The sequence below is a fragment of the Ambystoma mexicanum genome, chromosome 10 (genome assembly GCF_040938575.1).
Source record: "Ambystoma mexicanum isolate Mex_15411 chromosome 10, UKY_AmexF1_1, whole genome shotgun sequence".
Classification (NCBI taxonomy): domain Eukaryota; kingdom Metazoa; phylum Chordata; class Amphibia; order Caudata; family Ambystomatidae; genus Ambystoma; species Ambystoma mexicanum.
In genome coordinates, this window is record NC_090932.1 from 892,373,252 (window position 1) to 892,387,384 (window position 14,133).

At 47.5% G+C, this 14,133-nt stretch overlaps 1 protein-coding gene across 1 annotated transcript in view; it reads right to left on the minus strand.

Moving 5' to 3' along the window:
- RFC4 (replication factor C subunit 4) overlaps window positions 1–14,133 on the minus strand; it is a 302,679-nt gene that overhangs the window by 55,626 nt on the left and 232,920 nt on the right. Inside the window, exon 8 of the mRNA XM_069618636.1 lies at window positions 1,824–1,949. Within this exon, the coding sequence (XP_069474737.1) occupies window positions 1,824–1,949 (126 nt within the window). The remainder of the gene's footprint in view (window positions 1–1,823; window positions 1,950–14,133) is intronic.

Genomic DNA, 14,133 nt, shown 5'->3' on the forward strand with positions numbered 1-14,133 from the left:
CAGGCCAACACGTTTCGCGGCCGGGCTGCTTGCCGCTGGTCCCAGGGCAATGTAAAGGACTGCAGCTGCAGCCCAGCCAGTGCAGCCCCGACAAGGCCTCCAGGAACCTCGCAGCTCCCTCAACTGTGCCTCTCCCCACCGCTCTGTACCTTCAATGCCGGCGCACACTGACAGCTACGGCACAGAGCAACAAGCTCTTGCAGGCTTCAAGTCACAGGTCCGCCACAACGCCCTGGCTGCTCTGGGACACTCAGCTGATCTCGGCTCCCCATAACCGCAGCAGACCAGAGTTGCAGGACCATACAGCACACAGGATAAGCGGCCCCTACGGTCCAGTGAGGTGTCAGTGCAGGTAAATAACTGGTGCATCCACAGCGGATTCCGATGCCATTACACAGAGCTACAGGGCTAAGCAGCCATTTTACTTGGGTGCTCCACAATGCCCCTGCCCCCTCCCCCTCACAAGTGAAGGACATATTGAATGAAAAGAACTTTATATTCTATCTGGAGTGGAACTTGGCTTGTAAAAAGAACTTTCCTGAAATTGAACTTTGGCTTGATACATCCTGAATTGATCCATGGGGATCCAACTCTGGTCATAAATATTCCCGTTTCTCAAACCCATGTAGGAATTTAGGTATTTTTTAATGAAGTTTTAACAGCCAAATAATTTCTGTATGATTTTATTTTATGTACTAGTGTGAGGAGCAGACACTTTTGGACATTAGGTCATTTTCCATTTGCTTTAGTTTGTCAGGTAGGGAAACCCTTGTTTCGCTAGGGAAAGATAGGCATTTGTCTCACCCTTTATAATTTAATAAACTTGTACCCAAGTGTCCGTCTCGCATTTCTGACTCCTCATCGCAGCTAGATTCAAAACAGGCGCTAGATTCTCAATGTCGCTAAATTCAAACCAGTGGCTACATTTCTTAAACACAGCTAGATTCAAAACAAGGGCTAAATACTAAAACACAGGTAAATTCAAAACAGTGGCTATTTTCTAAACATGCATCTAGATTCAAAACCGTGGCTAGATTCTCAATGCAGGCAGATTCAAAACAGTGGCAGGATTCCAAATGCAGCTCGATTCTCGGCAGTGGCGGGTCAAATTAAACATTACTGGCTGTGCACAGAAATAGTCATGCCTTATATGAATGTTGCCGTAGACAGGTGTTGGGGGAGTAGGCTTGGCAGGGGTGTGTGTCCAGGTCCAACAGGCAAACGGGCGATGGAGTTGCCAGAGGCGGTGCCCTTTGCCTTGACCCTTAGCTGGCTTCCTGGGCAAGACTCCCCTGGGTGAGCTTCATTTATGGTAGTGGTACAGGGTTAGGTGACCAACGAAGAGCAGCCAATGGGTGGGATGGGGCGGAAAGGGGAGGAAGGAGCGGGGATCACTGGGAGAGGAGGAATGGTCTAAGAACATGATTGTGAAAGTGGGCACGTCCTCACAGGGAGCGCCTGGGGGATGCAGTTCTGGGGCCAGCCAAACAACCAATGTACCAACATTCTTTCCTAAACTACCCCTGTAACTAAAATACACATTTTTGAAAATATCTTTAATAAATCTGGGAAATCCCAGGCAGATAGATAGGAAGGCTCTAAAAATCAGCTGAAAACCAGAAGGATCCATTGCCGATTAGTTCCATTAATACTGGCAGTACATCTTGTTCACAATGTATTTGGTAAAATGTCAAAGAAGCACTGACTGGAAAGGTTTTTGCTGGTTTACATCCCCAATAGACACCAATTAGATTAATATCTGCATGAAAAACATTAACAATGAAAACCCATGTCTACATAAACTGCACTGCTGGCCAACTTACCCCAGCAATCTCCGTTACAATGTACTCTGTGATTTCTTTCCCTCCAGTTAGACGAGTTGCACTTTGAAGGAATGTGATTGCTTTTCTGAGATCTCCTTCTGAAACTTCAACAAGACACGCCAAAGCCTGCAATAAATAAAGTGTAGTACATGTCAACGGGCTGAGATGCCATCAGGGGTATACCTCACACTCAACAAATATGTCACAGTTTGGGTAGAAATTAATCAATACACTAATGAATAATATGCTCTCAATAATAGCCAACAATAGGTTTTCATACAAATATATGTTACTGGTTATTGCCATGGATAAAACAAAAAAGTACAAACTGAGCCGTCAAGATGTATATCAAGAATTAACAAAGGGAATTTAAGAAGACAGAGCAATTTTAGATTAAGGCAGTACAATTACTGATTCCAGTTCGGGCACTGGTCAACTTTTACCAATGGTTAGGTCTGAACATGATCTGTATGTAGGAGTACTGCAGATACATGCATGAAAACAATCCGTGGGCTCTTACTAGAAAAACACTGGTTTAACTTTCGATTAACCACTGGTCCCTACACAAAGAACCTTCATAGTTGGACTGAAATAGAAGTAAGCAACGGGTACAAATAAATGTGCTGAAAATAAAGCTTCTATGCATTAGAGGATATTCAGTGAGCAGGAACTAGCTGGACGAAACAAGGAACAAATAAGACCTCATCACAAATTCAAGAGCCACAATCTCCATTGAACATTGTATTTTGTCATATATACACAGCAAGACCGACACATTAAGCTATTGAATATTAACTCAAGGTAATGCTTCATTAGCTAGTGGTATTTTTCTAATCCAATTGGAAAATAAATGGAGCACTTCAATAGATCACTTATCCTTAGAAGGCCCATAATCACACTGACTGCTAAGGGTGAGGAAGTTGGAGAAAAACCTAGTCACATAACAGCTTTACATGGATTCCATTTCTGCTCCAACTAGTTTTCGGCTAGGAGCAGAATTACTGGTTTCACTTCATGTACTCCTCTATTTTGCCAAATCACTGTCCAAAATAACAGGAGCATTGCAGAGAAGAATTAAAACCGTAAATGCACAATCATAATTAAACACCAGAATATAGGTGGACATTCCCCTAAAAAAGCCGACAAGAACTTGTTTCGTCAACAGGATCTGAGCTTTGGGTGGAGGAGGACCATGAAAAATTGGGAATGCAATTTCAGAACTTAAAGGACAACTATTTTTATTTATTTTATTGTATATTCATATAGCGCTTACTCCTAAGCACTGTACAAAATTCAGTGCGAGTACCTCCGTATCAGATTCTTTATGCAAGTGTTATTTCCTTTGTATGTAATTTTTTTTAACACACCCTTCCACAATTGGTGTGGCTGCTAGGACAGTTTTTCTGAAGTCCAACTAAGGGCTTAGTAAAACCATTCAACTGAGGCAGTACAAGTGATGCTGGAAACACATTGGAGGGATAGGCCTTGTCCTGCAGCTCTTCCTCATTTTGGTTGTGGTGAACAGACTCTTGGGATACCCTTATGGCGCCCATGGGTGGGGGAACAACCCTGTACCCCTAGTGTATGTTTTTGGGCACCTGTGAGTGGCCCAGAGAGCAGGGTACCGGCTGGTGGCAGCGCCATGCTGAATTTAACAGGTGCTCTGAAGTATCCTCCATTTTGGGATACCTAGGCCCTGCCATAGGAATCCATGGATTCCTGGTAGAAGACAAGATGCCCCCTGTGGCTTCTTGCTTTCTATTGCCTGTTACCTTGTTTTCCCAAAGTCCTGAGAAGCCCCAACTCTGTCCCTTCACCTGACGGCAGTTGGATGGAAGAAACATATATGGTATTGTGGGGAAGTCCAAGCCAGAGTGGCTTGAGCCTTCCCATTGGCTGTATTTTGTGGGTACACCCTTGGGGTGGGACCTGGGTGAATGGAGTGTGTGACCAATATGCATTCCATGTTATGGGTGTCTGGCTTCTGTGTGTGTGAGACACAATGAATGAGATGGCTCTGCCATGTCTGAAACTGACATGAATTCTGAAAGGTTGGGTGCTTGCCCCAATCCACATTCCTTGTTATGGTTGTCTGGGTGCAAGTGAAGGGCCTGAATGCACTGTGAGCCTGATTGGCTGCCTGCCTGCATGAACACCCTTCTGACTCATCGGCCTACTGAGCTTGGCTCAGCAGTATGAATGAGTGACCAATGTGTATATCTGGGGACCTCTCACTTACCAAATTGCTCAGAAGCTGAAGTTGAAACTTGAAGCTGCTTATCCTTGAAGCCCAGCTGGAAAAAGGTTTGCTGCTGCTTTCCTTCGACGAAATCCAAAAGCTGTCGAGTCTGTCAAGGACTGATCCAAGAGAGGAACTGGCTAGGAGACCTCTCCCCGAGCTATGAGGGAATATATCGGATCTAGGAAGCTACTGACGCACAGGTCCCATGGATCACTAGGCTGATCAACCTATCTTTTGATGAAGGTGTTGTTCCTGATGCGCTCAAATCCGCCTGGATAACCCCCTTGCTAAAAAAAGAAAATCTAAATCCCACTAATAAAGATAACTACAGGCCAATAACCAATGTGCCATTCATTCTGAAGATATTGGAAAAACTAGTATACATGCAACTTCAGGCTCATGTCGAAGAACACAATATCCTTGGCACTCGACAGTCAGGCTACAGGGCACATCATGGGACAGACGGCCATGCTCGACTTAAAGTCCACACTAGCAGGCATAGAGGACAAAAATCGAGCCGCATTGCTGATGCTACTTGACCTCTCCGCAGCCTTCGATCTAGTTGATCATAGCTTACTAGTGACAAGGCTCGGAGAGGTCGCAAATTGCTCCATGCTAGCATCAAGACGGATAGCCTCCTTCTTGGGCCATCGTATGGTAAGGGTACTTGTGGGGTTCCATAGGGTTCTTGTTTGTCGCCGCTGCTTTTTAATTTGCACATTCAACCCCTCCTCGGTCTTCTTAGCAAGCTTTGAGTTCAATATACAAATTACGCAGACACTCAGGTCGTCATACAGCTAAGCTGTCTATATAAGAACGATGTTGAAACCATCAATAGCATCTACAAAGCCATCCAGGACTGGATGGTCAGCAACTCCCTAGCTTTTAACAATAATAAAACTGAGCTCATGATAGTGTCTTCTAAGAACACCCGGAACAAATTGGATTCCAACTATGCCAATTTCCTTATAGCAGACAATACCATTACTGTCAAAGTAAAAACTTTGGGAGTCGTTCTAGATGAGGAGCTATCTATGAAGTCTCATGTTTCCAACATCAGGTCAAGCTGTGGATTGATTAATAAGCAAATCAGTTACATTCACCCATTCATAACAGCTGAAAACTGTGCACTCCTGTCTACGGCGTTGATAAACTCCAGAGTTGACTATTGTAACAGTCTACTGTCTGGCACTACTGCCGCCAACATTCAATCCTTACAGGTGGCTCAGAACAACGCTGTGCGCACCATCTTTAAACAATCTCGTCGCACTCCTATCTCCACCTTCAGAAAGAAGTTACATTGGCTTCCTGTAAAACATCGCATAACACACAAAGAGTTAACGACAACACACAAGTGTTTGTCTTTCAGCAACCCCACCCATCTGTCTGAAACCATTAACATCAAGACCAATGGAAGAAACCTTCGCTCTTCCACTGCTACTATTCTTGCTCCCCCTAGATTTAAGACAGTAAAATTTGGAGGCAACACTCTTGATGTCCAGGGCCCCCTCCTCTGGAACGCCCTACCGGCTGGGATACGACAGATTCAAAATTAGTCCCTTTTTAAGCATGCCATAAAGACTCATCTTTTTAATCTGGAGCAACTCTCCTATGGCCTCTCTCTCTCCTCCTGCTGGTCTTTTTGTGTTGTGTGTCTTGTCCCAGTCTCCTGTGCGCCCTGAGGCCTCAGGCATGTGGCGCGAAATAAGAATTCAAATAAATCATGCAGAAGCTGATCTTCCCCGAGGCACCCTGGAAGCCAGTCCCGAAAGGCCGTCGACCAGAGACTGGGTCCGCCGAGGAATCCCAAAGTAAAGCACCCAGATATCGAGGCCATCAAAGTCAGTCATTGTCAACTGGGGTTCGGAGGATTTCCGTAACCGCTGGAAGCCAGTGAGTTGGGTTGCCCAGAAGCGGGGACAGATTGACGCTGTGCTGCTCGACGACCGGAGCCGCAACGCTCCACCTTTGCCTAAGAACATTAAACAAAGGGCACCCTCGCCATCACCTCGCCATCGCTTTGTTCCGCCGGAGAAAGTCGAGGTCGTCAACGATCGAGGAGAATCAGCCGGTAGGTTTCCCGCCACCCAAAGTCCACAAAGATGCCGACAAGTGAAGATCCAAAATCCAGCTGTGGTGGAGTCCCAATCAGCGACACCCGACGCCCACTGCCGGGCCTATATTCTTCACCAAGTCTGTTTTGCGGCAACAAACTTTACTTCGAGGTGCACCGCACGCCTCATCTTCCCAGAACGTCCTCGAACTATCGTCGACTAGCACTACGAAGATCGAAGCTGCAGTCTCAACGACACATTTCAAATTTTCTTCGTGGAATCTTGACACCCTGTGGCTCCTGCTTTAAAGGGAGTCCGCTCATGAGGGATCCGTCGAAGAAACTCTTCTAACTCAGGTACATATGGGTAGTTGAACATTCTGACCAGGAAACAAGACTGCTTAAACAGTAATGGACTGGGCTTGTCAATATTCTTTATTACAGGTTGCCCAGGTGGGGGGGGGGGGGGCATCCATACTCAGAATTGTGATTTGGTAGATGTAGAACACAATCTGCCATTTTTTAACTTAACTTGCCTCCCTTCCTATGATCTATGCCAATACACATTGCTGTATGATTTGTATGCCATTAGAGCTGTCCGCAGTTGATGCATTTTGAAGGAGTCAATAACTATGCGTGGTATCACAGAGACAAACAAGTTACTTACCAACTGGTAACATTCTTTCAACTGGATGTTCCTCCAACACATTCCACATCTTTGACATGTAATGTCCACAGCTGTGCACTTCGGAAACTTTTTCGGCAGAGGGCGTCCTGCGTCGATGGTGTTGGGTCCATGTCCCTCGAGGGCCTCTGTCGAGGACGACGTCACAGGATGTTATAAATAGGACGCACGGTGCCCGTAGTCTCAGTTTACATTTTTTCCCCCAGAACGTGACACCATTCTGATGCCTGCTGGACTGCACTTTGCCTTGCGGAAACGGAAGCTGCAATCGCATAGGAAATTCTCCTGAGGGGCAGGCTGGGAGGGCGATGTGGAATGCGTTGGAGGAACACCCAGTCGAAAGAACGTTACCAGTTGGTAAGTAACTTTTTCTTCGAATGGATTGTGTCCTCCAACGCATTCCACATCTTTGACAGACTCCCAAAGCAGTACCAGTAAATGGAGGAGGGAAACGAATTTAGAATACCTAATTAGATTGCGGAATAAAGAACCGCCTTTCCAAAGGCCATATCCTGACCATGGATTGTATCCAGGGAATAATGTTCTACAAATGTATGGATTGAAGCCCAAGTAGCGGCATCACAAATATTCCTAATAGGAACACCCCGCTGGAGGGCGTTGGAAGTAGCCACGCCCCCTTGTGGAATGAGCTCTCAACCCTTCAGCAGGGTCTTTACCCGCCAACCGGTAACACTCTGTAATGGTAAGGATAATCCACCTGGACAGGTCTGTTTGGTAACAGCCTGGCCCAATCGGTGTCCAGCATAGCCTACAAAGAGTTGATCGTCCACTCTGATCCTGGCCATCCTATAAATGTAAAAGCTAAGAGCTCTCCTAGGATCTAACAGATGGAGACGCTCCTCTTCCTTACCAGGATGAGGAGGAGGGTAGAAAGATGGAAGAACCACCTTTTGACTCAAATAATACTCAGAGACTACCTTAGGTAGAAAAGAAGGACGTACTCGCAGTACAACCCTGTTCTTTCTAAACACAGTAAAGGGTTGCTTAGCTGAAGGTGCCTGCAATTCACTCACTCTGCGAGCGGAAGTAACCACAACCAAGAACACAGTCTTGAAGGACAGTAATCTCAAAGGACAAGAGTGCAAAGGTTCAAACCGAGCACCCATGAGAAATCTCAAAACCAAATTCAAATCCCAAACCGGCACCTGGAAAGGGGACGGCGGGAATACATGAGCCAGTCCTATAAGAAACTGAGAAATCAAAGGAATCTTAAAGTAAGAACATTCTTCAGACAAGCGGTTGAAGATAGACAGCGCCGCCAGGTAACCTTTAATGGTATCCACTAGACAAAAACATAGGAATGGAGCACTGAAAAGGATCAACAATGTGATCCCTGCACCAGTTGCAGAACTTACACCAACGGTACAGGGATTTTGTTGCAGGCCGCCTGGCCGAAAGCAACAACTCCATCACGTCATCCGGGAAGTCCCAATCCTTATACCTCAACCTTTCAGATACCAAGCGTGAAGGTTGAGAGTCTTGACCTCTGGATGGAGAATTCGACACCCGACCCCACCCCACGCGAGAGCAGATCCTCCTCCTCCTCCTTCTCCTCCTCCTTCTCCTCCTCCTCCTCCTTCCCCTCCTCCTTCCCCTCCTCCTCCTTCTCCTTCTCCTCCTCCTCCTCCTCCTCCTCCTCCTCGAAGCTGGCGTGGAGGACAGATGGACATTTCCAGAAGGTCCGGGTACACGCTCTCCTGATCAAATCCAGAGCAATGAGGATCATGTGGGAACCAAACCTCCATAAACTCTCAACACTTGAGGAATGACGGGGACTGGAGGAAACGCGTACAGCAGTGGGAATGACCAATCCACCACAAACGCGTCTCCTAAGGCTCCTCTTAGAGGAAATTCCCCTGAGCAGAATCTCTCGCACTTCTGGTTGACACTGGTGGCGAATAGATCCACTTGCGGGGTTCCCCAAAGGGCGAAGATATCCTGAAAGACTTCCTGAGCCGTGCTCTGCCTGCTCAGAGCACCCGCCGCCTTTTTTTTTGTCGCCGGCCAGATGAACTGCTGAGATTGAAATTTCCTGCTGGATGGCCCAGAACCAGAGCTGCTGGCTTAGACGTCGAGAGCGTCGACAACGTAGACACAGGTGCCGACAGTGCCGAGGGCTGATAAGACGGCAAGGCATGTCCGAATCGGAAGGACACGGCGCCGAACGAGTAGACGCCGGCCGGAGTCCTCAATAGGTTGCTGCGGTCTTGCTAGGGACAAGGACCAAGACCTAGAGACACGTCTCTTGCGACCCTTCGATTCCTTGTCCGTACGGGACCTCGACAGCTCCCGATCGAGTGTCACGTCGCAAACCCGAGCCTAAAGGCATGTGAGCCACGGAATGAGAACGATCCAGGCCGGCTTCGTCAGAAGGCGCGACCGGACCCGTGTCTTGCGATTGAAAAATCGCCATCATAGATTTCTTGAACGCTGCCTATTCCTCCTGAGTCGAGGACTTTGTAGGGCACGTAACCTTCCTCATGGCACCTTCCTGCTCCGAGGATGGGGAAGGCGACCGGTGATGGCGCTTCTGCCAGTGCCGGGATGAGGAAGACGAGTGGCGGGAACCACTCTGGGACCGAGATCCCTGGGATTTCTTCAAACACGCAGAGTCACCCCTCGAGTCATCGGTGGAAAACCCCCTGGGATTTGGACTTGGAATTCCAGGACTTAACAGGCTTCGAGCCCCTACCTACCTGGAGCTTCCCCGTCCGCTCCCGCAAGGCCTTTGCAGTCAGCGACTGGAATTTTGAGCAGTAGTCAACAAATGCGGTGGGGGTTGGTGAGCGACATCTTGCAGTTCCGGCAGGTCTTGAAACCGGACCACGGAGTCGGAGGGGTCGAAGAGAAGAACAAGTTACTTTCTTACCTTGTAACGTTCTTTCGATGGGATGTTCCTCCGACGTATTCCTTATCTTTGATGTTACCCATTCCAGCTTGCTGGCCTCGGAAATTTTTTCAGTAGAGGGCACTGTGCACCAACGTCCCTCGAGTCTGTGTCCCTCGACAGCCTCCGTATCAGCGACATTGTGCGTATAAATAGACTTGCGCAGCGTCCGTTGCTTAGTTCCGTTTTGAAGCTTAAATTTGCTTGCATGAATTGGTTATTAACCTTGAAGGAGCGTAAGCTGCAACTACAAGGGAAGTTTTACTGCGGGGATGGATGGGAGGGGCGATAAGGAATATGTCGGAGGAACATCCCATCGAAAGAATGTTACAAGGTAAGAAAGTAACTTGTTCTTCGAAGGGATTGTGTCCTCCGACGTAGTCCTCATCTTTGATAGACTCCCATAGCAGTAGCGTAAAGAGGAGGTGGAGTAAAAATGAAATATTTCCCTTTAAGAATGTACAGAATGCAACACATCTTTCCCAAATCTGGTCTCCTGGCTAGAGGAGAAATTCAGGCTGTAAAATTTAGTAAAGGAATGTGCGGACGACCATGTGGCAGGCGCACATATGTCTCTAATTGGAACCCCTCTTTGGAGAGCCGAAGAGGCTGCGATACCCCTGGTTCAATGAGCCCTAAGAAGTTGAGGAGGTTCTTTTCCTGCCAATTTGTAGCATTCTAGAATGGCTAAAATGATCCACCTTGAAATGGTCTGTTTCGTGATTGGCAATCCTAATTTATGCCCTGCGTATCCTACAAACAATTGGTCTGCTTGCCTTATCCTAGCAAGTCTGCTAATATAAAAACTCAAGTCACGCCTTGGATCCAGCCTGTGTAACCTCTCTTCCTCTTTCCCTGGGTGGGGAGGAGGATAGAACGAAGGTAAGGTTATTTTCTGAGTAATGTGGAATTCAGAGACCACCTTTGGGAGTAAATTAGGCTTCACTTGTAAAAAAACCTTGTCTTTATGAAAGATTGTATGAGGAGGTTTTCAAGATAGAGCTTGTAATTCGCTCACTCTTCTGGCAGATGATAGAGCCACTAGAAGAACTGTTTTAAGAGTGAGAAATCTTAACAGGAACGGAGTGGTTCAAAAGGAGTACCCATCAGAAATGTTTAAACTAGATTTAGGTCCCACAATGGAACTTGAAAAGGCTTTGGAGGATAAACATTAGTTAACCCTTTCAGAAATTGGATTACCAAGGGTAATTTGAAATATGAAGGCTCCTCAGCAGTACGCTTAAAGATTGACAGCGCTGCGAGATAGCCCTCGATTGTACCAATTTCGAGACCTGAATTTGTTAAGTAAAGCAAGAACGATAACACCATCGGTGTATTGCATGAAAAGGGTTCAATATTCGTTTCTCTACACCAGCTGCAAAATTTGTTTCAATGGCAGCGGTATAAGGTTTTTGTTGCTGGCCTTCTGGCCGAAAGCAACACCTCCATGACGTCATCCGGGAGATCCCAATCCTTGTATCTCAACCTTTCAGAAACCAAGCGTGAAGGTTGAGGGTTCTGAGGTCTGGATGGAGAAGCTGACCTCCCTTCTGCGAGAGAAGGTCCTCTCTTTGCGGAAGACGAATTGGAGGGCAGATGGACATGTCCAGAAGGCCTAGGTACCATGTTCCCCTGGCCCAATCTGGGGCAATTAGGATCATGGCTTTCCGGAATCTTCTCAACCTCCTGATCATTTGAGGAATGACAGGGACTGGAGGAAACGCAAACAGGAGTGGAAACTCCCAGTCCACTACGAACGCGTCTCCTAGAGCTCCTCGCGGGGGAAATTCCCTTGAACAAAACTGATCGCACTTCCTGTTGATGCTGGTGGCGAACAGATCCACCTGAGGGGTTCCCCAAAGGGTGAAGATCTCTTGAAGGACTTCCTGAGCTAGCTCCCACTCGTGGGAAACTGCTCTGCCTGCTCAGAGCGTCCGCCGTCAAGTTCTTCTTTCCGGCTAGGTGAACTGCCGATAGAGAGATTCCTCCTTGAATTGCCCAAAACTAGAGCTGCATTGCCTCTCTGCACAGTGGCAGTGACCCTATGCCTCCTTTTGTTGAGGTAGTGCATGGCCACTGTGTTGTCCGTCGTTATCAGGACGTTCTTTCCCTGTACTGATGGCAGAAAAGCTTTCAGCGCTAGTCCGATTTCTCTCAGCTCCAACAGGTTGATGTGTAGTCTGGACTGCGATGGAGACCAACGACCGCTGATGGTCAAGTCGTTGGCATGGGCTCCCAACCCCGTGAGTGAGGCATCCGTGACTACTGTTATCTCCGGCCATGATTGCCAAAACTGTTCTCCTTTCAAGATGTTTTCCTGACAGGCCCACCACTGAAGGTCTCAAGCTACTCTCTGCGGGACTTGAAGGAGATCCGACATTCTTCCTGAGAATTGCGACCATTGGGTACTTAGTGCCCACTGGAGGGATCTCATTCTCAGGCGAACAAAAATGCAGGATACCATGAGGCCTAGCAACCTCAAAAAGTCGAAGGCTGGTAGACGTTGGGCATTTTGAAACTTCGTGACCATCTGTAGAATATCTTGAGCCCTCACCTCTGGTGGCGAGGCTTTTCCCAGGGAAGTGTCCAGGACTGCTCCAATGAACTTGAGTCTCTGTGATGGTATCATCTGTGACTTCTTTAAATTGAGGGAGAAGCCCAGCTTGTGAAAGAAGTGGAAGACATAATCTAGCTGGATCTGAGCTTGTTCCGAAGATACTGCTCTGATCAACCAATCGTCCAGGTAGGGATAGACGTGGATCCCTTCCCTCCTTAGACTTGCAGCCACTACCGATATTAGCTTGGTAAAGACCCTTGGCGGGGGAGGGGCCCAAAGGGCAGAACTCGAAATTGATAGTGAGAGTTGACAATTGCGAACCTCAGGTATTTCCTGTGTTTGAGATGGATTGGCACATGGAAATAAGCATCCTGAAGGTCTAGAGATACCAACCAGTCCTGAAGCTGGAGGGCCTGAAGGATCTGAGAAAGAGTGACCATCTTGAACTTGTCTTTCCTGAGGAATTTGTTCAATTCTCGCAAGTCCAAGATGGGTCTCAGTCCTCCGTCCTTCTTCGGTACTAGGAAGTAGGGGTAATACCAACCCTTGATCCTCTCCGCTATGGGTACCGGTTCTATGGCACCCTTCTCTAGCAGGTCTACAATCTCCTGCATAAGGAGCGGGTCTGGAAACTTCAAAGAGTTGTTCCCCGGTGGACGACTTTGAGGAATGTGTAGGAAGGGCAGGCAGTAACCTTGGGCAACTGTCTCCAATGCCCAAGCATCTGACATAATAGCCTGCCATTCTGCCAGATGTTGAGTTAACCTGCCCCCCTACTGGTGTCTTGTGAGGGGAGACCTCAGAGGGGTTTAGAAGCGGCTGACGCAGATGCCGAGGGTAAAGTGGCACCTGCTGCGGCTTTTGTACCTTTTCCCCGTCCACCACGGGTGAATCGTCTCTGCCCCTTTGAGCTGGCTGTCCTCTGCCTTTTCCGAATGCGGAGTAAAAGCGAAACTACCTATCCCTCCAAGAAGCTCCTGAGGGACGATTTGGAGTCTGCCGAATTGCAGCCCCAAGGGATTTTGCTGCTGCCTTGGATGTCTGTAATCTCTCCAGGCCGTCATCAGCCTTCTTTCCAAATAAAGAAGCGCCGTCAAAGGGCATGTTCAGAGGTCTGGCCTGTACGTCTGGAGCAAAACCAGATTTCCGCAACCACGCAAATGTGCAGATTGTGGTACTTGCTGCCATGGCGCTGCTGATGCTGTCAGCAGAATCAATGCCTGTTTGGAGGGACCCGCACATTGCATTCTTTCCATCCCTGATGATGTTTAAGAATGCATCCCTTTCTTCTCCTTCTGGGAGACAGTCAGCCGCAGATGAAGCACACTCCTAAAGTGTGTGGCTGAATCTTCCTAGCGCGCAGAGGCGTTAATCGACTTAAGCGCCATGCTACATGCTGAAAAGACTTTTTGACATGGCATCAAATCTTTTATCATCCCTGTCCTGTGGAATAGTAGGGTATGCCGACCTACTCTTAGATGAAGTTGCTGCTTGTACAACTAAACTCTCTGGAGTTGGATGCTTGCTCAGATATTCAGGATCTGAAGCCGATACCCTGTATTTAGCAGAAGGTTTTTTTATTTACTGCAGGGATAACTTCAGGAGTTCCCCAATTTGAAGACATTTTTCTTTGCAGAGCAGTATGAAAAGGAACAGGATCCTCCTGTGGACCTTTATCTAAAATATCGGTAAGGTCATCCTGCTGAAAAGAAGGTGTAGGTGTAGACCACCCCATTAATTCAATTATTCTGGCCATCAGAATCCTATAAGGAGTCTCAGCATGTACTCCAGGGTCTGGTTGAGCAAACTATACTTATGGAGAAGTATCTAAACCACTTGCCTCATGTAGAGAGTCCTGAAGGTCT